Genomic DNA, 25,097 nt, shown 5'->3' on the forward strand with positions numbered 1-25,097 from the left:
GCCGCAGGGAATCAAATGCAGAGCGGCCGGATTCAGCCAACATTGCCGAACACCAACATACTGACAGATCCGAACCACTCCGATCAGCAGCAATGGCTACATAGGATGGGAGGTTAGATACACAGCCCAGCAGGCTGCATCACATATCATCAGCTTAGATACACAGCCCAGCAGGCTGCATCACATATCATCAGCTTAGATACACAGCCCAGCAGGCTGCATCACATATCATCAGCTTAGATACACAGCCCAGCAGGCTGTATCACATATCATCAGCTTAGATACACAGCCCAGCAGGCTGCATCACATATCATCAGCTTAGATACACAGCCCAGCAGGCTGCATCACATATCATCAGCTTAGATACACAGCCCAGCAGGCTGCATCACATATCATCAGCTTAGATACACAGCCCTGCAGGCTGCATCACATATCATCAGCTTAGATACACAGCCCAGCAGGCTGCATCACATATCATCGGCTTAGATACACAGCCCAGCAGGCTGCATCACATATCATCGGCTTAGATACACAGCCCAGCAGGCTGCATCACATATCATCAGCTTAGATACACAGCCCAGCAGGCTGCATCACATATCATCAGCTTAGATACACAGCCCAGCAGGCTGCATCACATATCATCAGCTTAGATACACAGCCCAGCAGGCTGCATCACATATCATCAGCTTAGATACACAGCCCAGCAGGCTGCATTACATAACATCAGCTTAGATACACAGTTCAGCAGGATGTATCACACATAAGGAAGATACGCTGGTTCAGCATACAGTATGTATTATACCTGATAGACTGATAGGCAGGATCAGATACACAGCATGGCAGCTCAGCAAACAGTATCACGCAGGACAGGCTTACATATAAAAGGTTGTATCAGACATGGCAGGATTAGATACACAGCTTGGCAGGCTGTATCACACCTGATTCGCTTAGATATGGCAGCTCAGCAGACAGTACTGCACAGGATAGAGTTATGCTGCATTTACACGGAACGATTATCGTTCAAATTTGCACAATAACGATCGAATTTGCACAATAATCGTACGTGTAAACGCAGCGAACGATCAAACGACGAGCGAGAATTCGTTCATTTTGATCTTTCATGTTCTTAAATCGTCGTTCGCAAACAATTCGCAGATCGTTCCGTGTAAACAGTCGTTCACCGATTTACCCTATGTGTGAGATATTACGCGATCGCAAAGCGATTTTTCTATACGATATATCGCTCTTTCTAAACGCTGATCATTATTAAAAAAAAATCGTTACTTCGAAATTGTTAATCGTACGATCGGGTGAATTATCGCTACGTGTAAACCCAGCAATAGATACACCAGTTACAGGATAGTCAGGTAAAGCAGCACTGCAAGGAATATCACACACAAGAAGCTTAGATACAGCAGCTCAGTAGACAGTATCACACATGATAGATTTAGATACACCAGCTCAGCAGACTGTATCACACCTGATAGCATTAGATACACCAGCCCAGCAGACTGTATCACACCTGATAGCATTAGATACACCAGCCCAGCAGACTGTATCACACCTGATAGCATTAGATACACCAGCCCATCATACAGTATCACACCTGATAGCATTAGATACACCAGTCCATCATACAGTATCACACCTGATAGCATTAGATACACCACCAGCCCATCAGACTGTATCACACCTGATAGCATTAGATACACCAGCCCAGCAGACTGTATCACACATGATAGATTTAGATACACCAGCCCAGCAGACAGTATCACACATGATAGATTTAGATACACCAGCTTTAGTTCCTACTTTAGAAGGTTGTGAGACCTCGCACACCTGTGGCTGGTTTCTCTCTTGTGATTGTAGCTCTCCAGTACGGCCGGTAGGGGCGCTATAGTGTGGAGAGGGTGCAGTTCCGCAGTGTGCCGCCAGGGGCGCTGGACTCGCTTATCGTGTAGTGTAGAGGGTGCAGTTCCGCAGTGTGCCGCCAGGGGCGCTGGACTCGCTTACCGTGTAGTGTAGAGGGTGCAGTTCCGCAGTGTGCCGCCAGGGGCGCTGGAGCGGTGTGAGCCCGCAGCCGGTGCCGGCAGAGCAGTCAGAGGATGTGCGGGCGCCGTGCTGGGAGCTGCGATCCTCCTGCAGGGCTCTGATCCCGGGCTCCTGGCTCCAGTGAGTATACTGCCCCCTGTCCTCTCTCCCTCAGTGCTCTATGGGGGTGGGGGGCCCCTGCGGCTTGTGTGGGGGATGGCAGGTTCCCCTTTAGGCTGGTGGGTCTGTATGTGTACTGCTGCTTCTTGTGATTACCATGGTCAGGGAATGCTGGGGGTTGTAGTTCTGTAGATGGAGTCCACTGATGAGTGAATGGAGCTGAATCACCCTGCAGGTCACAGTTCACACATCAGTTTCTGCATCTTCAGCTGTTTCCAGAGTTCAGTGCATTGATCTGCTGAGCCGGCGAATCTCCTCCACAGATCCCATCATAATCTCCTCCACAGATCCCATCACAATCTCCTCCACAGATCCCATCATAGTCTCCTCCACAGATCCCATCACAATCTCCTCCACAGATCCCATCATAATCTCCTCCACAGATCCCATCACAATCTCCTCCACAGATCCCATCATAGTCTCCTCCACAGATCCCATCACAATCTCCTCCACAGATCCCATCACAATCTCCTCCACAGATCCCATCACAATCTCCTCCACAGATCCCATCACAATCTCCTCCACAGATCCCATCACAATCTCCTCCACAGATCCCATCATAATCTCCTCCACAGATCCCATCATCCAACCGTAATAATATAAGGAGACGCACATGGCGCGGTCCGACATGGGAATACAGCAGTAATATATATATATATATATATATATATATATATATATATATATATATATATATATATATATATACATACACACATACAGGAAGCTAACACTTCTCACAGCGGCGGGGTTGTCACAATTGTATCTGGTGTAAACAGCCCAGGACAACAGACAGATACGTGTCACCTGCACTGATACATTATAGCGGTATATCAGGGCAGTGTTATATGTGCTGGATACATTATAGCGGTATATCAGGGCAGTGTTATATGTGCTGGATACATTATAGCGGTATATCAGGGCAGTGTTATATGTGCTGGATACATTATAGCGGTATATCAGGAATGCATGGTAACAAACCCCTTGCTGTGAGAAGTAAGAGGTTTACGTCTCCAAGTTTAAAGTAAAAAATATATACATATATTGTATAACTGTAATCTATTCCATTCACTGGCAGCAAGCAGAGGTCTTGTAGTATGGCGGGGATCAGAACATAAAGTATATGATGTAATAGGTTGTGGTATGTTGTGCCAGTGCCCACAGTGGTAGATTATATACTGGGCTGCGGTACCTTGTGATACACTCTGTAATATGTAAAGATTATGGCATGTAGCTGCCCGTATATAGCTGCCTGTATATCTGTGCCAGTATATAGCTGCTTGTATATTTGTGCTTGTATATAGCTGCTTGTATATTTGTGCCCGTATATAGCTGCATGTATATAGCTGCTTGTATATCTGTGCCCGTATATAGCTGCTTATATATCTGTGCCCGTATATCTTTGCTCGTATATCTGTGCCCGTATATCTTTGCTCGTATATCTGTGCCCGTATATCTTTGCTCGTATATCTGTGCCCGTATATCTTTGCTCGTATATCTGTGCCCGTATATCACTGCATGTATATCTGTGCCGGTATATAGCTGCCCGTATATCTGTGTCCGTATATAGCTGCTTGTATATCTCTGTCCGTATATAGCTGCCTGTATATCTCAGCCTGTATATAGCTGCCCGTATATCTCAGCCTGTATATAGCTGCCCTTATATCTCAGCCTGTATATAGCTGCCCATATATCTCAGCCTGTATATAGCTGCCCGTATATCTCAGCCTGTATATAGCTGCCCGTATATCTCAGCCTGTATATAGCTGCCCGTATATAGCTGCCCGTATATCTCAGCCTGTATATAGCTGCCCGTATATCTCAGCCTGTATATAGCTGCCCGTATATCTCAGCCTGTATATAGCTGCCCATATATCTCAGCCTGTATATAGCTGCCCGTATATCTCAGCCTGTATATAGCTGCCCGTATATCTCAGCCTGTATATAGCTGCCCGTATATCTCAGCCTGTATATAGCTGCCCGTATATAGCTGCCTGTATAAAGCTGTAGGTTGCTTTGTCTTGGCTGTCCAGGCATGGTGGGAATTGTAGTTTTGTAGAAGCTGGAGGGCGGCAGGTTCCTCATCGCTGCTTGAGGTGTTTATAAGCATTGAGGGTCACATCTCACTCACCTATTGTTATACTCTCTCTCTAATTTGTTCTCAAGGAAGTTTTTCACATCCCCCCCCCCCCATGTATTTTGTCCAATGTGTGCGGGGTCCCCTCTGCGATCTGTGTGCGGGGTCCCCTCTGCGATCTGTGTGCGGGGTCCCCTCTGCGATCTGTGTGCGGGGTCCCCTCTGCGATCTGTGTGCGGGGTCCCCTCTGCGATCTGTGTGCGGGGTCCCCTCTGCGATCTGTGTGCGGGGTCCCCTCTGCGATCTGTGTGCGGGGTCCCCTCTGCGATCTGTGTGCGGGGTCCCTTTGGTGCTCTGCATGCAGGGTCCCCTCTGCGATCTGCGTGCGGGGTCCCCTCTGCGATCTGCGTGCGGGGTCCCCTCTGCGATCTGCGTGCGGGGTCCCCTCTGCGATCTGCGTGCGGGGTCCCCTCTGCGATCTGCGTGCAGGGTCCCCTCTGCGATCTGCGTGCGGGGTCCCTTTGGCGCTCTGCATGCAGGGTCCCCTCTGCGATCTGCGTGCGGGGTCCCTTTGGTGCTCTGCATGCAGGGTCCCCTCTGCGATCTGCGTGCGGGGTCCCCTCTGCGATCTGCGTGCGGGGTCCCCTCTGCGATCTGCGTGCAGGGTCCCCTCTGCGATCTGCGTGCGGGGTCCCCTCTGCGATCTGCGTGCGGGGTCCCCTCTGCGATCTGCGTGCGGGGTCCCCTTTGGTGCTCTGCATGCAGGGTCCCCTCTGCTATCTGCGTGCGGGGTCCCCTCTGCGATCTGTGTGCGGGCTCCCTTTGGCGCTCTGCACGTGGGGTCCCCTCAGCAATCTGTGTGGTCTCAGCCGCCGGCTCGGGGATTACAGGGCACTGTCGTGAGTTTGGTCTCTCATTAGGTCCAGGGACCTGTTATTAGGGTTTTGGCCTCGCCCACAAGGCATCAGGCCGCAGCTATCACGGCTAAAATTAGGACTAAATATACACTATAGTAATGAGATGTGCGGTGTACGCAGTTAAAGATTATTACTATTTCATAAATACTTCATTGGTTTTCATAAAGTTCATCAAAAACAAAACAAATGTGGAAAATGAAAACTTCTTGCTGAAACAAGTGAAATTTATTTACAGTGTATAGTACTGCGTAGATAAATGTGCACGTTTTGGTGCTGCACTGTACCCTTGTGTGCAATAATGACATGACCTGTAGGGCTGGTATATATATATATATAGTCTCTCACAGTGACAGGACTACAGGTCCCATAATGCTCATACCTAGGCCGATAACAGTAAGTCCGATGCCAGCAGGTAAATGATGCAGGGTTTTACCGTGATTCAGTAGTCCTTCAGCAGCAGTTATTACCAGTCCTTAGGCCAGTCCAAGACTCCTTACGCTCAACGCGTTTCCTGTGGTTCGCATTCATCAGGAGCGATGTAGATGGAGTATAGTCTTATTGTATCTCTATGGCTCTGATAGCGGCCGCAACAAAAACCCTGGTAGCGCTGGATAACCCATTTAAGCTGCACTGTGACTGGTTGCTATGGGCAACAAGGCTTCTTCTGAACATAGGCCTCAGGTGTTTGACAGCCAATATGGCCGCCATTAAAGCTGCTCCTGAATAGCAGACACGACTGGCTATGCAGCAGGGGACACATAGGGACCCCTATAGAGTTGATTGGTTGCCCATAGCAACCACTTAATCTCAGCTTCTATTTCTGGTTCTATTACTGGCAACAAGGCTTGTTTTGAGCCCAGGCCTCAGCTGAGTGACAACCAATATGGCCTCTATATACGGACACCCAGCTTTCCCAAGAACAGATAACACAACAAGGATTTTAGTAGCATCTCTGTGTCCGATCAGCCTCCATTCTCCTCTCCTGATGTGTAATTGTGACACGCCGTGATTTACGACCCATGAAGAATGTGGCGGTTACACGGAAGGAGATGGCGGTGAGCCCGGGCACAGGAGGCGACACATTCACACAAGGAGAGCTGGAGACCACACTGGTGACATCACCGACATGACCCTAAATGAGGTCAGTGACGCACAGTACAACTTCCCATATCCTTGTGAAGGGGCCCTGTTACCAGCAGTGACTCACTTACCTGGAGGGACGTGCCCTTTAAGGGCAACCATCTTTTCTGGTTCTCTTTGTTTTTTTAAGGGGTTATCCAGCGCTACAAAAACATGGCCACTTTTCCCCCTACTGTTGTCTTCAGTTCAGGTGCGGTTTGCAATTAAGCTCCATTTACTTCAATGGAACGGAGTTTCAAAACCCCACCCAATCTGGAGACAACAGTAGGCCATGTTTTTGTAGCGCTGGATAACCCCTTTAAAAAATTGGGTGAAAACTAATATGGCTGCTACCTTTTAGCTGATCACGTCATTATATTATAACAGTGATGTCACCTAGGGGGCGGAGCTGTGACTATCTCTCTATACACATTATATGCAGGGGCGGGGCTGTGACTACCTCTATATACACATAATATACAAGCTGTTTTTCAGCAGTAATAGCTGCTCCTGTAGTATAAGGTGTGTGGAACTTATGTCATTGTACTATATCAGTGATGTCATCCAGGGGGCGGGGCTGTGACTACCTCTCTATACACATGCATACAGGCTGGTTGTCAGCAGTGATAGCTGCTCCTGTAGTATAAGGTGTGTAGCTCTCATGTCTGATCCCAGTGTTAGGTGACCCCAGAGTTACAGGATCAGTGAGGCACTTAGGCGCTGTGGGCGGAGCCAAGTATTGCTTGACCTTTCCCCTGTGTCGGCCATATAGTTCTGTCATATGTTTGATAACAAGGCACATGGCAGGGTCCCGGGGATGGTGTTCTCGCTCACTGCAGGAGAGGTGGGCGTGCTGCTGGCTGCTGATCGCTGCGACGCTCTGCGGCTGCAGATGATGATTCATTTATTTAATGGAAAGTCTTATCTGTGAGAATTTTTAACCTTTTCATTCCTGGAGTTTCCTTTAAGAAGCAGGTGAAAAAAATTCATTCAGACCTCAAGGGGCAATTTCAGAGGTCAGGACCAGGCTGAAGAACTTTCCTTAAAGGGAAACTCCACTTTGGGGGGGGGGGGGGGGGGGGGGGGGGGGCTGCGCTTGTTGCAGTGCTTTGTGGGAGCTCAGATGATACACCGCAGCCTGTGATTGCAGCTTTGGGTGTGACTAGAGGATAAACTATTATATGTGAGGAGAAATCAGACATTTCCTCCCCCACTTCTTCCTGCCAGCTACGCCACTTTTCTACTGCCTAGGTGTGTCTGCTCCATACCGCTAACATGTACAGGACATAAATCACGCTGAACCCCGAGGGCGCCACAAAGTCACACCGAGCCAAATGAAAACCATTAATTGCAATGTGGGAGATCTGCCTAAACTATATAGCTGGGAAAGCTGGGTGACAACCAGGGAGGATCGCGGTATAGCATATACAGCATTACTGCCCAACTATTCCCACCGCATAAATGGCAAAACATCATATATAAATAAGGCCATTTAATCTATGGAAAAGCTCAAAGGTGAGAGAGATGAGAGGAGGAAGGGGGGATATGTGAGTGTCAACACTGTGGACTTTGGGCGCATAACTGAGTTACTAAGTTCATGTCATGGGAAATCTGCAGGTGTTCTCTGCCCTGTATTATCCATTCAGGGCGGTATTATAGTAGTTATATCCCTTTATATAGGAGCAGTATTATAGTAGTTATCCAGTCCAAAAAAGAAGAAAGAGTTAGCACTCACCGTTTGCTGAAAAACATTATCCAGTTTATTCGGGGTTCAGTACAGCATGGATCACGGGGAGGGAGGGGGAAGCAGGTGCGTCAAGGCGACAGACTGTTTCACTTGCGCTTGCAAGTTTCGTCAGGCCCACGGTGGTCCGTGGGCCTGACGAAACTTGCAAGCGCAAGTGAAACAGTCTGTCGCCTTGACGCACCTGCTTCCACCTCCCTCCCCGTGATCCATGCTGTACTGAACCCCGAATAAACTGGATAATGTTTTTCAGCAAACGGTGAGTGCTAGCTCTTTCTTCTTTTTTGGACTGGATTGGATTTATCTTATTATTAGCTTTATGCTCCACCCAGCTGAATATCCACTGCCTATGCGTCCTCTACTCTTAGTCCTGACCCAGAGTACTTCACTAATACCCTATATGCGCGTTGGTGCTCGCTCCTATCTCTCTTTGGATTGTGATTATAGTAGTTATATTCCTGTATATAGGAGCAGTATTATAGTAGTTATATTCCTGTATATAGAAGCAGTATTATAGTAGTTATATTCCTGTATATAGGGGGCAGTATTATAGTAGTTATATTCCTGTATATAGGAGCAGTATTATAGTAGTTATATTACTGTATATAGGAGCAGTATTATAGTAGTTATATTCCTGTATATAGAAGCAGTATTATAGTAGTTATATTCCTGTATATAGGGGCAGTATTATAGTAGTTATATTCCTGTATATAGGAGCAGTATTATAGTAGTTATATTACTGTATATAGGAGCAGTATTATAGTAGTTATATTCCTGTATATAGGAGCAGTATTATGGTAGTTATATTCCTGTATATAGGAGCAGTATTATAGTAGTTATATTCCTGTATATAGGGGCAGTATTATAGTAGTTATATTCCTGTATATAGGAGCAGTATTATGGTAGTTATATTCCTGTATATAGGAGCAGTATTATAGTAATTATAGGTAAATGTAGAAAAATAGAAGCGGGCACTCACTACTGTATCACCGTGGAATGCTTTTATTGATCTGGGTGGACACACTGCAGGGAAGGGGGAAGACTGAGGAGCGGGTGCAAGCCAACAAACGTTTTTACGCAATTACGCGCTTCGTCAGGTCTGGCGATAATTATAGTAAGTATATTCTTGTATATAGGAGCAATATTGTAGCATTTATATCCTTGTATACATGGGGCAGTATTATAGTAGTTCTTGTCTATAGCGGGCATTATTTCAGTAGTTATATATATAGAGGTGTTGTCAGATTCGGGGTGCAGTACCTCTTATACCACATATATGAACATTGATTATTATATTATTATCCTTCTTTGTGCCCTTGGCGGCTCCTTAGTCATAGTACCTGTGGACGTTGCTTGCTTTCATTATCAGACTCTTATCTGTGGTTCGCACTTTGTCTGATGACACAAGGTGAATGATGAGGGCTGCGCACGGTCAGCTCAGCATCAACACCTAGTCACATGTTCACGCCCAGTATGTTTTCATATCAATAAAGACAATGTCCCGGGGATACCTGGAGATCTCCATTTTTCAGATGTCCTTACAGAGATGGCACCGGATGGATCGCTATCATCAGTTCTAGACATAACTTAGTGTATACGTGCCTTAGGTCCTCCGGGGCAGGTGCACATCATAGAGGGGGGATCTCGCACTATAAACCAGTGTGGTGGGTTGCTATGGTGGTCTCTGTCAGGTCAGGGGGTAAACATGGCTTCTGACTGGTTGCTGAGGGCAGCATGCCCGCCATGTCTCTGAGGTCAGAGGTCAGCGGTCTGGGCCTTGGTCGGTATAATCCTGCTGCGGTCCATCCCTACTTGCTGACTAATCCGGTCTCTGAATCCACTCATCATGTCTGGCTGCTCAGACTCTTCTGTAATTCTCTGCCCTAATAACCTCCGTTATAGAGTCGCTCCAGGAAATTTCCATTCATCTCCCAGCAGCCGCCGCCACTTCTTCAGGAAACTATAGTAAAGAAACAACCGTGTTCTTCACCCTAAGAGGATTCCTTAATGTGGCGGCGAGAGTCTGGAGTAAAGCGGAGATTTCCCTATAATCCTATTAACTATTTAATAACTTGTAAACCTTTGACCAATTGGAGGTCATAACAACTAGAGATGAGCAGATCGCTTCAAAACGAATTCAATGTGTTCGGAATATCGCCAGGATTTTGGATTTCAGCGAATTCAAAACTTTTTGAAACTGCTCAAAATAGTGGCGGCCATTTTATCAATCAGGAGAAGGGTAAGGGTCTGCATAGAGATTAGGGTTCAGGGTTCGGCTGTTTATCATTAAAGGAATGGTCAATGATGAGAAAAAGAAGTAGCTTTCTGGCAAACAGCGGCATTCTTTTTGTATGCAGTGCTCTCTGCCGCCACCTCTGTCCATGTCAGGAACTGTCCAGAGCAGGAGAGGTTTTCCATGGGGATTTGCTGCTGCTCAGGATAGTTCCTGACATGGACAGAGGTGGCAGCAGAGAGCACTGTGTCAGACTGGAGAGAATACTCCACTTCTTGCAGGACGTACAGCAACTGATAAGTACTGGTAGACTGGAGAAGAAGTAAATTACAAATCTCTGGCACTTTTTGGCACCGGTTGATTTAAAAGATTTTTCTTTCTGGACAACCCCTTTAATATAAAAAGTAACAGGCATTGATTTTATAGTAATGCTTTATTTACTTTGCAACACTGCTGAAAAGTAAGCACCATTCCAGCAGCGATCAGGGAGGTTGCAAGTCTGAAACTAGACAGACCCATCATTATTCTTAGACTAAAGATGGAGTGTAGAGGGCGCTATTGAGGCCCATGATTGTCCTTTCTAAGAGGGCTGGAAATGATATTTTCACCTATGTGAGTCAGCAGAGGTCAGATGATACATAGAGACCTGACTCTTTAAGAACAGAAATTGCCATGTTTTGAGGTGTCAAGGGGGCGGAGCTGAGCATTTATTCTCTGATTGACCCAGTAAAAGCTTTGGCTGTTGAGGCATGATGGGAATTGTAGTGCAATAGCTGAAGGGCAGAAGGTTCCCCATCCTGCTATCAAGCAACACTGCACTTAGCCCAAATGGCTGAAAACAGAGAGCAATAGACTGCATATACTAGAGCCACATGGGCAAGGATGGTCTGCAGGTGTACTGTCCCTTTAAGACTGTTCCTGCCTTTGCTGATGGCTGGATATAAAGCTGCTCTTATTATTTTGGTGAGGAAACCTCTTCATGGCGGTGTGATGACGCCCTGGATGAGAATTGCGTGCCGGCTCCTGCGGTGGGACTCACCGCGTCTCCCATCATGTGTCGTATTACAGGTGAGGATGGCGGACTATCACTTACCAGGCATGCGGCTATCCTCCTCGTATGTCTCACACCTGGGAAGGCTTGTGGTTCCCATCCTTGTCTGTGAGGGCTCATTAACTCCGTCCTCTCGCAGGGACTTCCTATAGGATGGGAGGATACCGGGGAGATGGCATCCATTATCCTGTAGTCTCTGGAATTCTGCACTGTACAAAGACACAATTCTTTCTATAAGGCAGCCGGGGTCGTGTCGTGGGTCGTTCATGGACTTCGTTGGTTCCCATTTTCCCTTTTAGGCAGGGATGGGGAACCTCCAGCCCCCAGGTGCTGCAAACCTACAATTCCCATCATGCATGGACTTTGCTTTGGCTGTCCAGTCATCATGGGAATTGTAGTTTTGCAACAGCTGGAGTGCTGAAGGTTTCCTGTGCGTGTTTTCAAGGGGTACTCTTTATAACTGTCAGCAAGTTGCTGCTGTTCTTTTTTTTAATCATGTACATAATGCAGGAGTGGGCTGCTGCCCTGACTGGTTTATTAGTAACTTAAAGGGGAACTCCAACAACAGGTGGATAAAATCGCTGTAGAAGCCTGTAGCTTTGAGCGATTGTTCAGCACTAGGATTCCCAGCTGTTCTGCACTCCCGCTAGTTCCTCACCCAGAGCTGCTGCAGACTGTCTCTCCACACAGCAAGTCTGTTAGGGTCCTTTTACACACACAGATTTACCTGACAGATTTTTTAAGCCAAAGTCAGCAACAGACTGTAAACAGAGAACAGGTCATAAAGAAAAGACCGAGATTTCACCTCTTTTCATATTCATTCCTGGCTTTGGCTTAAAAAAATCTGTCAGATAAATCTGTCTGTGTTAAAGGACCCTAAGAGCTGTTGTATTTACTGCCATCTCCTCTGCCTGTGGCATTGTCCTGCATGCTGTAAGCACACCTGATTTTTCCCTAAATAGGGGTGAAAAGTAAGTGACCCCTATAGGGTCCTAAAGATGGTGCCCGTGACGGACGTCTCTCATGATCGGCTTTATTCTGACTCGGCTGCACAGGAGAACGCAGGACGACACCGGATACATGACGTTACATTGTTAATTCTTAAAGCATTGTCTTTGTTAGGCTTTCTTTTGTTAGCCACCCTACTGGCATTGAGCAGATAGACTCGGATTCGGGATCGGATTCCTCCTGCATTGATATCAGTGGACGTTGTTTTCCCCTTTTGGGCATTATGAAACAATGATGCCGTTTTCCTATTGTCTTGCCGGTAACCCTGAGGTGTAGCGCCAGTGGCCTATAATCATCTGTGCGTCACCATCGGCGTATTTACACACAACATGTTTGTTACAGTGACTATGGATCCTACCTCTCCCATACTATTGTACTTTTTGCTGGCATGGCCTCCTGGCATCGGCTGTGCCCCTGAACTATCTATTCCAGGAGCAGCATCTGCCAACAGGGCCCATGATAAAGGATCTGCGCAGCGCCCGATTGTGTAAGGGGATCAGTGACGCTTTGCAGATGTCGCTAAACCATTGTGAGAGTCTTGTTTACTGGCCTAGAGGGGGGGGGGGGTGCAAAATCGGGAGGGGGGGGGGTGCGAGCCGTGAAAACCTCTGTACAATGACATTGTGACACAACCGCCCCGGTAACAAGACAGCGAGAGGAGGGTGGGAATGCCAGCACACTGCCCGCTTCATGGTAACAAGGGGCTTATTCATCCCCAGAGCAATGACATGCAGTGTAAAAGTACCGCTCCCATAGGGGAATCACTCAGCACTACCAGCATCCTGAATGGCAAACACTTTGTGAGCGGCTGGAATCGTTTCTTTTCTACTTAGTGACCATGTGTGCTTTTATTGTTTTTTTTTTTCTTTACCATGGAATGCAGAAGATGCCGATCTCTTGTGTTACTTGAAATATTTGCGAAAGCGTCTGTCTTAATATCACATCCTTCTATCAGAGATTGTAATAGCCATATAATGCAAAACCTCCCATATTACAGTCCTGAGAGGATTAACTGTATAACTGCCGCTATTCTATGTACAGGAATATAACTACTAGCGTATAATACTGCCCCCTATGTACAAGACTATAACTACTATAATACTGCCCCCTATATACAGGGATATAACTACTATAATACTGCTCCTATATACAGGAATATAACTACTATAATACAGCTCCTATGTACAAGAATATAACTACTATAATACTGCTCCTATATACAGGAATATAACTACTATAATACTGCTGCTATATACAGGGATATAACTACTATAATACTGCTCCTATATACAGGAATATAACTACTATAATACTGCTCCTATATACAGGAATATAATTACTATAATACTGCCCCCTATATACAGGAATATAACTACTATAATACTGCTCCTATATACAGGGATATAACTACTATAATACTGCTCCCTATATACAGGAATATAACTACTATAATACTGCCCCCTATATACAAGAATATAACTACTATAATACTGCTCCTATATACAGGAATATAACTACTATAATACTGCCCCCTATGTACAAGACTATAACTACTATAATACTGCTCCTATATACAGGAATATAACTACTACAATACTGCTCCTATATACAGGACTATAACTACTATAATACTGCTCCTATATACAGGAATGTAACTACTATAATACTGCTCCTATATACAAGAATATAACTACTATAATACTGCTCATATATACAGGAATATAACTACTATAATACTGCCCCCTATATACAGGGATATAACTACTATAATACTGCTCCTATATACAGGGATATAACTACTATAATACTGCTGCTATATACAGGAATATAACTACTATAATACTGCCCCCTATATACAGGAATATAACTACTATAATACTGCCCCCTATATACAGGAATATTACTACTATAATACTGCCCCTATATACAGGAATATAACTACTATAATACTGCCCCTATATACAGGAATATAACTACTATAATACTGCCCCCTATATACAGGAATATAACTACTATAATACTGCCCCCTATATACAGGAATATAACTACTATAATACTGCCCCCTATATACAGGAATATTACTACTATAATACTGCCCCTATATACAGGAATATAACTACTATAATACTGCCCCCTATATACAGGAATATAACTACTATAATACTGCCCCTATATACAGGGATATAACTACTATAATACTGCTCCTATATACAGGGATATAACTACTATAATACTGCTGCTATATACAGGAATATAACTACTATAATACTGCCCCCTATATACAGGAATATAACTACTATAATACTGCCCCCTATATACAGGAATATTACTACTATAATACTGCCCCCTATATACAGGAATATAACTACTATAATACTGCCCCCTATATACAGGAATATTACTACTATAATACTGCTCCCTCACCAGCAGCGGGGGTGTTGCCTCCAATATAACTCTTGCCCTTGTCTTTCAGTGACCATGTGTGAGTCGGGGCTTTTCCCTCCTGAGCCGGCCAGCCCCGGCCCATATTATGGCGAGTGCTCGGACGCCTACTACCTAGATGATCGGTGGCAGAAGCTGCGCACGGCTGTCAGGAAGTTGGAATTTTGGGAGAGCTTCAGTGCGGAGCCAATCGGAAGTGGATTCTTCTCTAAAGTATATAAAGTAAGTGCCCCCCCATGTTTCTGGATGAAAGTGGCAGGACTACTCGTGGCCTCTTGACGAAGGCGGTAACCTTAGGGGCCCTAGGGTGTTGGCAATGTCCGCCTTACAGTACCACTCCGTTAGGCCGAATGGGCGAACTATGTTCACAATTTCTTGAGTGTCGTAGTGTGCAATACGGAATGTTCTCCATTTCTGGAAGAATTTCTTAGTGCCTCTCTTCTTATGTCTTTCAGCATCAATACGATCCACCCCAAAGAATAGTTTTAGTTGTGATATAACTAAGGGAAGATCAGGAGGGGAGGCCGATAACCAATTGAGAAATAGGCATCTAAGAGCTACTAAGAGGATTACACTAACCAGTTGTGGAGGTGCACGCCCCTCATCCACCTCTTCAGGGGGACGCAGCTGATGGAATAGTACAGTGTGAGGCGTCAAAGCCAGTCTAATTTTCCAATATCTCTGTATATAGTCCCTTGCCATCTTAAAGGGGTATTCCACTGACACATAACTTTTGATATGTTGCTGCCCATGGTGAGGCTAACAATTCCCTCAATACTTGTTATTATCTATTCAGTCTCCTTCCACCAGTTCTCAGCTGCTGCTTTCTGCTGAAGACACAAAAATCAGTGTGTGAGCTTTTCTCTCTGTCTCCCCCTCCTCCCCCCTCCCTTCTGAGACAGCTGATGTAAAGAAGTGCCTGGCAGACCTTATCTGCAACATTGTAGCTCCTCCTCCCCTCCCGCCTCTGCTGTGCCGTGTTGTAGTGTCAGTCTTTGCTGCAGTCTTTGCATTATATTCCTACACTAGGAGGCTTGGCGTGACTCTAAGGAATGTGCAGACCCTCTCCAGACCCCACACTTGTCATCCCCCAGCTTTCCTGGGCCCCTGAAAGGCACATTTTCCTGATTATAGTTTGGTAAACTCCCCTACTACCATACCAATGCTGGTGATGAGTGACATCCTGGAGGGTGGGCTGTCATGGCGGCCATGTTTGTATGTCACCCAACTTTTCCAGAAACAGATTTTCTTTAATGAATAAACCAAGGTGAGTCCTGCGCAGGTTGTGGATGGGAGTCTCCTCTGTTTATCTTGGCAGTGGTGGCGTTTAATGATTAATCTCTGCCCGAAGCCGTGTGGGTGACGCGGGTGGCGTGCGCGTACAGGAGGTGATAATGGGGGGGGACGGGCAAGTAAGGGGGGCAGCGTGCTATGGGATGTGATAATGGGGGGGTGGTGAGGGGGGCAGCATGCTATGGGATGTGATAATGGGGGGATGGTAAGGGGGACAGCGTGCTATGGGATGTGATAATGGGGGGCAGCGTGTTATGGGATGTGATAATGGGGGGCAGCGTGTTATGGGATGTGATAATGGGGGGATGGTAAGGGGGACAGCGTGTTATGGGATGTGATAATGGGGGCGGTGAGGGGGGGCAGCGTGCTATGGGATGTGATAATGGGGGGATGGTAAGGGGGACAGCGTGCTATGGGATGTGATAATGGGGGGGTGGTGAGGGGGGCAGCCTCTTATGGGATGTGATAATGGGGGGGCAGCGTGTTATGGGATGTGATGGGGGCGGTAAGGGGGGCAGCGTGTTATGGGATGTGATAATGGGGGGGCAGCGTGTTATGGGATGTGATGGGGGCGGTAAGGGGGGCAGCGTGTTATGGGATGTGATAATGGGGGCGGTGAGGGGGGGCAGCGTGTTATGGGATGTGATAATGTGGGGGCAGGTAAGGGGGGCAGCGTGCTATGGGATGTGATAATGGGGGGGCAGGTAAGGGGGGCAGTGTGTCATAGGATGTGATAATGGGGGGGCAGCGTATTATGGGATGTGATAATGGGGGGCGGTAAGAGGGGCAGCGTGTTATGGGATGTGATAATGGGGGGCGGTAAGGGGGGTAGTGTGTTATGGGATGTGATAATGGGGGCGGTGAGGGGGGGCAGCGTGTTATGGGATGTGATAATGGGGGGGCAGGTAAGGGGGGCAGTGTGTCATAGGATGTGATAATGGGGGGGCAGGTAAGGGGGGCAGCGTGTTATGGGATGTGATAATGGGGGGGCAGGTAAGGGGGGCAGTGTGTCATAGGATGTGATAATGGGGGGGCAGGTAAGGGGGGCAGCGTGTTATGGGATGTGATAATGGGGGGCAAGTAAGGGGGGCAGTGTGTCATAGGATGTGATAATGGGGGGGCAGCGTGTTATGGGATGTGATAATGGGGGTGCAGCGTGTTATGGGATGTGATAATGGGGGCGGTAAGGGGGGTAGCGTGTTATGGGATGTGATAATGGGGGCGGTAAGGGGGGTAGCGTGTTATGGGATGTGATAATGGGGGCGGTAAGGGGGGTAGCGTGTTATGGGATGTGATAATGGGGGCGGTGAGGGGGGGCAGCGTGTTATGGGATGTAATAATGGGGGGGCAGGTAAGGGGGGCAGTGTGTTATGGGATGTGATAATGGGGGGGCAGGTAAGGGGGGCAGTGTGTCATAGGATGTGATAATGGGGGGGCAGTTAAGGGGGGCTGCGTGTTATGGGATGTGATAATGGGGGGGCAGGTAAGGGGGGCTGCGTGTTATGGGATGTGATAATGGGGGGGCAGGTAAGGGGGGCAGCGTGTTATGGGATGTGATAATGGGGGGGCAGGTAAGGGGGGCTGCGTGTTATGGGATGTGATAATGGGGGGCAGCGTGTTATGGGATGTGATAACTGGAGGGTGACGTGGACGGTAAGTCGAGATCTGACGCTGCTGAAATATTAATTGTCGCCATTCAGGCCGCCCGCAGCATCGTGTTCTGTCCCCAGGTGTAACACAAGCCGGGTGTAACGGTCCTGGCCAAACAATGGGCAGAGGAGGAGGAGGAGGCAGCGCTACTGCCACCTGATGGCCATAAAGGATATAACACCTGGTGTATCTGCTCCTGGGAAAGCTGGGTGACCAGCAGCATGGCCACCAGGACCACCGCTCCCACTGGTTTTGTTATCATCTATTAAATGTAACAATGTTTATAAACCGGCGGATCTCCAGCTGGTGCATAACTACAACTCCCAGCAAGAACTCACAGGCAAAGGCTGTCTGGGTTTGCTGGGAGTTGTAGTTTTGCATCAGCTGTAGAGCCTCGAGTTGGTGAATGCTGCTATATAGTACTATGATTATTAGTCTGGGACTGTATCACTACAAAAATGTGCTCAGGAGTCTGGGAAAGCTGGGAGATGACCGCTCTCTGATCCCCCATAAATGATTGATAGAGATGGAGGAAGATGGCGCCGTCTGCGTCATCTGTATCACCCGCCACTTATATTACCTCTCTGACGTTACCTAGTTACATGGTCAGATTGTTACTGGAGACGTAGAGGCGCTGTAACAGATTGTAGTGCTGGGGTAGTATCACACCTCATTGACTTAGATACACAGATCTACTGGCAACATTATACTTATAGGCTTAGGGTAGTTCACAAAAAAAACTGCTACCATAAAGTGTCAAGATTTTTTAATAGAAGGAAATTACAAATCTCTGTCTTCCAGCACTTATCAGCTGTTGTATGTCCTGCAGGAAGTGGTGTACTCTTTCCAGTCTGACACAGGTCTCTCTGCTGCCTCCTCTGTCCATGTCAGGAACTGTCCAGAGCAGCAGCAAATCCCCATAGAAAACCTCTCCTGCTCTCCAGACTGAAAATAATACCTATAATAATAGAATAATAATAATTCCTTCAGGACATACAGCAGCTGATAAGTACTGGAAGACTGGAGATAATCTCTGGCACTTGCTGAGACCCGTAGTTTTGAAAGAATTTCTTTCTTTTTTTTTTTTTTTGGTGAACAACCTCTTTAATTTTGGTAAATAGTATTCCACAGGATGGGTGTAGATATTGCAGACAGTATTAAACATGATAAGCTCAGATACACATAATAGGCTAATGGTGCGTTTACACGAAACGATAATTGGCCCAATCGTACGATTAACGATTTTGTTTTCATAACAGCGTTTATACGGTCAATAAAACGTACGGAAAATTCGTTTTGCGATCCTTAAGCCTATCTTACACATGGTTAAATCGGCGAACGACTGTTCACATGGAACGATCTGCAAATTTTTTGCGAATGACGATTTGATAACATGTTGAAAGATCAAAATAAACGATTTCTCGTTCGTCGTTTGATCGTTCGCTGCGTTTACACGTACGATTATCGTTCAAATCCGATCGTTATCGCGCAAATTCGCACGATCGTTACGTGTAAACGCACCATTAGATACACTGATTCAGCAGATGGTGTAACAAATGACAAGCTTAAATATTGACCAATCAGCAGACAGTGACAGTGGGCTGTGATTTGCCTCTCGCTTAGATACACGGGCTGTGATTTGCCTCTCGCTTAGATACATGGGCTGTGATTTGCCTCTCGCTTAGATACATGGGCTGTGATTTGCCTCTCACTTAGATACATGGGCTGTGATTTGCCTCTCTCTTAGATACACGGGCTGTGATTTGCCTCTCGCTTAGATACATGGGCTGTGATTTGCCTCTCTCTTAGATACACGGGCTGTGATTTGCCTCTTGCTTAGATACATGGGCTGTGATTTGCCTCTCGCTTAGATACATGGGCTGTGATTTGCCTCTCGCTTAGATACATGGGCTGTGATTTGCCCCTCTCTTAGATACACTGGCTGTGATTTGCCTCTCGCTTAGATACATGGGCTGTGATTTGCCCCTCTCTTAGATACATGGGCTGTGATTTGCCTCCCTCTCTTAGATACACGGGCTGTGATTTGCCCCTCTCTTAGATACATGGGCTGTGATTTGCCCCTCTCTTAGATACATGGGCTGTGATTTGCCCCTCTCCTAGATACATGGGCTGTGATTTGCCTCTCGCTTAGATACATGGGCTGTGATTTGCCTCTTGCTTAGATACACTGGCTGTGATTTGCCCCTCTCTTAGATACACGGGCTGTGATTTGCCCCTCTCTTAGATACACGGGCTGTGATTTGCCCCTCTCCTAGATACATGGGCTGTGATTTGCCTCTCGCTTAGATACATGGGCTGTGATTTGCCTCTTGCTTAGATACACTGGCTGTGATTTGCCCCTCTCTTAGATACACGGGCTGTGATTTGCCCCTCTCTTAGATACACGGGCTGTGATTTGCCCCTCTCTTAGATACACGGGCTGTGATTTGCCCCTCTCTTAGATACACGGGCTGTGATTTGCCTCTCTCTTAGATACATGGGCTGTGATTTGCCCCTCTCTTAGATACACGGGCTGTGATTTGCCCCTCTCTTAGATACATGGGCTGTGATTTGCCCCTCTCTTAGATACATGGGCTGTGATTTGCCTCCCTCTCTTAGATACATGGGCTGTGATTTGCCCCTCTCTTAGATACATGGGCTGTGATTTGCCCCTCTCTTAGATACACGGGCTGTGATTTGCCTCTCTCTTAGATACATGGGCTGTGATTTGCCCCTCTCTTAGATACATGGGCTGTGATTTGCCTCTCGCTTAGATACATGGGCTGTGATTTGCCTCTTGCTTAGATACACTGGCTGTGATTTGCCCCTCTCTTAGATACACGGGCTGTACTATATACTGTATGTGTAGCACAGAGGTCAGGGTGGAGCTGCGCTGCTGGCTGTGGCACAGATGGTCTGTATATATGACGGACGTCTGCACCGCACGGAAGGTGACATGTTACGTGTTCCAGGACGCGGGCGGCGGCGGCGGCGGCTTCCTCCTCCTGTATACTTGTCACTTCAGGGCAGATCCTGACAGGAAAGTAAAATTCATATTTATTAAAGGGGTTATCCAGGATTAGCTAAAGCACAGCTACTTTCCTGCAACAACAGCGCCACCCCTGTCCTCAGGCTCTGTGTGCTGATACAACTCACCTCCATTCACTTCAATGGAACTGAGCTGCAAAGCCCCCACCCAACCTGAAGACAAGAGTGGTGATGATTCTGGAGGAAAGCGGCCATGTTTTTTGAGGCTGGATAACCCCTTTAAGATGTGTATATGGTGAATGTGATGACCGACACACAGAAGAGGAGAGAGCCGGATGAGGAGACAGGAGTCATCTCTCCGCTCCCTGTAATGTGATACATAGCGGGGTTCTCATCCTGTCTGTAGTGGCGGCCATATTGGTTGGTCCCAGCTTGCACTCAGCTTTCCCAGGAACAGGAATGAGTTATAGAGGATAAGTCCTGACCCCACCGCTGCTGTGTAGGTGACATGGTGTCCTCCTGGAGGCAGGAAACGTGTCGCTCTGTTAGTTGCCCTCTAAGGATGGGTACAGAGTGTTCTTCCTGCCCCGGTCGTGTCCTCCGCCACATCCTTCGCGTGTCCCTGGGAAGCACAATGTATCCTGTACCTGCCGGACACCGCATTTAAAGGGGTCATCCAGGACTAGACAAACATGGCTGCCCTGAATGGTATCATATATACACGTGACTACAGCTGCAATACCGAACACGGCCCATGGACAGTTGTGGCGCCATCTCCTGCTGAGCTACAGTGTAAAGTATGGAGGAGAGTGCAGCAGCCGGTCACACTGGGCGTCTGGGTAACACTCAGACCATTGTTATGCCGCTCGGTTACATCACCGCATTGTGGGGAGGATATTTTGGTTGCGCACTTTCCTCTCCTGTTTGTTGTGGCCCTTGTTCAATGAAGAACAGTGTCTGTATTATTAGGGAGAGTCCACATCACACACACACTGCCCGGAGACTCCGAGATCTCCCAGCATCCTCCACTCCCTTACATCTGCCCCGGAAGTCTGTCACCCAGCTTTCCCAGGCTCCTGAGTAGCAGCTCTGTCTATTGTATGTCACCAGCACACAGGACCGCAGAGAGTGGGTGATGGGCGTCTTCTTAAAGGGACAGTTAGTGGACAATAGACATCATCTTAAAGGGACAGTTAGTGGGTAATGGCCATCTTCATAAAGGGACAGTTGGTTAACGATGGGTGTCTTCTTAAAGGGATAGTTAGTGGACGATGGCCATCTTCTTAAAGGGATAGTTAGTGGACAATGGGCATCTTCTTAAAGGGACAGTTAGTGGACAATGGGCATCTTCTTAAAGGGACAGTTAGTGGACGATGGCCATCTTCTTAAAGGGATAGTTAGTGGACAATGGGCATCTTCTTAAAGGGATAGTTAGTGGACAATGGGCATCTTCTTAAAGGGACAGTTAGTGGGTAGTGGCCGTCTTCTTAAAGGGACAGTTGGTTAACGATGGGTGTCTTCTTAAAGGGATAGTTAGTGGACAATGGGCATCTTCTTAAAGGGACAGTTAGTGGATGATAGGCGTCTTCTTAAAGGGACAGTTAGTGGATGATAGGCGTCTTCTAAAGGGACAGTTAGTGGATGATGGCCGTCTTCTTAAAGGGACAGTTAGTGGACAATGGCCGTCTTTTTCTAGTCACAGCGCATCCTGTTTGGTGACTGATGATATCCTCTTCCTGCTGCAGGTGTCTCATGGTGCCGGCTCTAAGAGCATGGTGGTGAAGATCTATAAGAATGAGGTGGATGAGGAGGGGATCGTCCGAGAAATCTCCCTCCTGCAGAAACTCTCTCATCCCAACATTGTCAGGTCAGTATATAGTGGGCTGAATTCTTATTCCATTGTCTGCTTTCTAATAGACTAAGTGCTGGAAACCCTCATATATCTCGTATGTCTCATAGCTGAGGGTTTGTTACAGTCGCATCCTGTCCAGTATAACCCAAACACATCAGAGCCTAGAACCCTAACAGAAGGAGCCCCATCCTGCGCTGCTCTTCATAGCGTGTGGTGCTGGCTCCCTCTAGTGGCAGCTGGTGGTTACATCAGGCTTACATGCTGAGAGATTTCTCCAAGGAAAGAAACCTCGCCCACGCTGATAGTATAGCGAGCTGAACTTTTTATAACCATCCTTCTTGTTATTTTTCAGGTATCTCGGGATATGTGTAAAGGACGAGAAGCTGTACCCCATTCTGGAGGTAAATGTCTGACTGTGTCCTGTGCATTTACACAGTAAGAAATTGTCACTGCCTTCCCCCACCCCACCCCCCAAGGCTGCGTTCACACCATGTTTTTGCATTTGTGTGCATCCATTTTGATTTGTTTTTCCATTCACTTCATGCAATGATTATTATCATTGATTATTTAAAAAAAAACAAAAAACAGTTTTTTTTAACGTACACAAAATGTGGTCAACCATGTTTTTTGTAAGTTTTAATCCTTTTTTTTTTTTTATAATAGAAGTCAATAGAAAAACAGATCAAACTGGATGCACACAAATGCAACCATTTATTTAGTCCATTTTTTTTTTTTTTACGAAAATGGATGGAAAAAAAAACGTAGTGTGAACCCAGCCAAAAACATGTTATAGACCAGGGGTACTCAACAACTTTTAGTGAAGGTCCACTTACCGGGGTCTATTGTCAGGTGAAGGTCCGAGCTGAACATCAGTAGGAAACGTGTTTTGTTAATTTTCACAAACGTTCAACTATTTACATACAGAATTGCTGCTTATTAGCGGGAAAACTGGCATTTTTTCTCTCTCACCAGGCCTTTGATATTAGGTTCAAAGGGGGTGACTGCCCTGGTAATATATAACCCCCCCTGCTGCTCCCCCAGTAGTGTATAGCCCCCCTGTGAGCTCTCCCCTAGTAGTATCTAGCCCCCTGTGAGCTCTCCCCCAGTAGTGTATAGCCCCCTGTTGCTCCCCCAGTAGTATATAGCCCCCCTGTGTGCTCTTCCTCTGTAGTATATAGCCCCCTGTGAGCTCCTCCCAGTAGTATATAGCCCTCTGTGAGCTCCCCCCAGTAGTATATAGCCCCCTGTGAGCTACCCCCAGTAGTATATAGCCCCCTGTGAGCTACCCCCAGTAGTATATAGCCCCCTGTGAGCTACCCCCAGTAGTATATAGCCCCCTGTGCTCTCCCCCTGTAGTATATAGCCCCCTGCGAGCTCCCCCAGTAGTATATAGCCCCCTGCGAGCTCCCCCCATTAGTATATAGCCCCCCTGTGAGCTTCCCCCAGTAGTATATAGCCCCCCTGTGTTCTCCCCAAGTAGTATATAGCCCCCCGTGAGATCCCCCCAGTAGTATATAGCCCCCTGTGCTCTCCCCCTGTAGTATATAGCCCCCTGTGAGCTCCCCCCAGTAGTATATAGCCCCCTGTGAGCTTCGCCCAGGAGTATATAGCCCCCCAGTGCTCTCTCCCCTTATAGATGGCCACCAGACAAAAAAACAAACAACCCACAACTCACCTAGCACCTCGCTCCCCCGCCGCGCCTGTCTTCTTCTTTTCTCCTGTCGGTCCGGCCCCCGGCTGACACGCGCTCTCTGGGGATATCCCAGGGATTCCCCAGCAGAGCGCGCTTCAGTGACCTCAGTGTACGCCGCCGGCCTGTACTTCCGGTAGAGCGGGCCGGCGGCGTACACTGAGGTCTGTGGTGCGCGCTCTGCTGGGGAATCCCCGGGACATCCCCAGAGAGTGCGTAACAGCCGTGGGCCAGGCCAACACTGCCCCCAGCCCCACAGGCGTACTGACATCTAAGGACAGTACGCCTATGGGGCGGGAGGCAGTGCGGTGGGGAGCGGGGCCTCCTAACTGCCCCAGATCCTGTCCGTCCAGGGCGGTTAGGAGGTCTGACCAGGGGTCCGGAAAGCTGGCCTCCGCGGTCCGGGTTCAGACCGCGGTCCGCCAGTTGAGGACCCCTGTTACAGACCATAGGTGTCAAACTGCAGCCCTCCAGCTGTTGCAAAACTACAATTCCCATCATGCCTGGACAGCTAAAGCTAAAGTTTTGGCTGTCTGGGCATGATGGGAATTGTTTGACACCTCTGTTATCGACCATTGTTCCTCAGCTGCTACAAAACTACAACTCCTATCATGCCCCGACAGCCTTCAGTACTGTACTTTGATGCACCGATCCACAGTGAAATCTTATTACACTCTATAGTCACATCCAGAGCTGCAAACCTTATTCTGCTGCTTTTGCGAACAGTCACCTCTCACTGCTGCCACCTCCTGGTTTAGTATAAGTATTGAGCAAGATGTACTTTGGTGCTTTATAGAGCTTTTTGTAGGTTGCATTGTGGGA

General features: G+C 47.4%; 1 protein-coding gene across 3 annotated transcripts in view; it reads left to right on the plus strand.

Moving 5' to 3' along the window:
• The window catches only part of LOC138766263 (dual specificity testis-specific protein kinase 2-like), a 27,674-nt gene continuing 2,577 nt past the window's right edge, over positions 1-25,097 (plus strand). The window contains exons 1-4 of one of the 3 annotated variants that reach the window (XM_069943715.1): positions 1-112; positions 14,834-15,024; positions 22,479-22,600; positions 22,938-22,986. In XM_069943715.1, coding sequence (XP_069799816.1) covers positions 16-112; positions 14,834-15,024; positions 22,479-22,600; positions 22,938-22,986 — 459 coding nt within the window. In that variant the 5' untranslated portion in view covers positions 1-15. Of the gene's footprint in view, positions 113-2,070; positions 2,173-6,035; positions 6,347-14,833; positions 15,025-22,478; positions 22,601-22,937; positions 22,987-25,097 lie in introns of those variants that run through there. The other 2 variants (XM_069943716.1, XM_069943717.1) reach the window with 2 other exon arrangements.

The sequence above is a fragment of the Dendropsophus ebraccatus genome, chromosome 10 (assembly GCF_027789765.1).
Source record: "Dendropsophus ebraccatus isolate aDenEbr1 chromosome 10, aDenEbr1.pat, whole genome shotgun sequence".
In the NCBI taxonomy this organism is placed as follows: domain Eukaryota; kingdom Metazoa; phylum Chordata; class Amphibia; order Anura; family Hylidae; genus Dendropsophus; species Dendropsophus ebraccatus.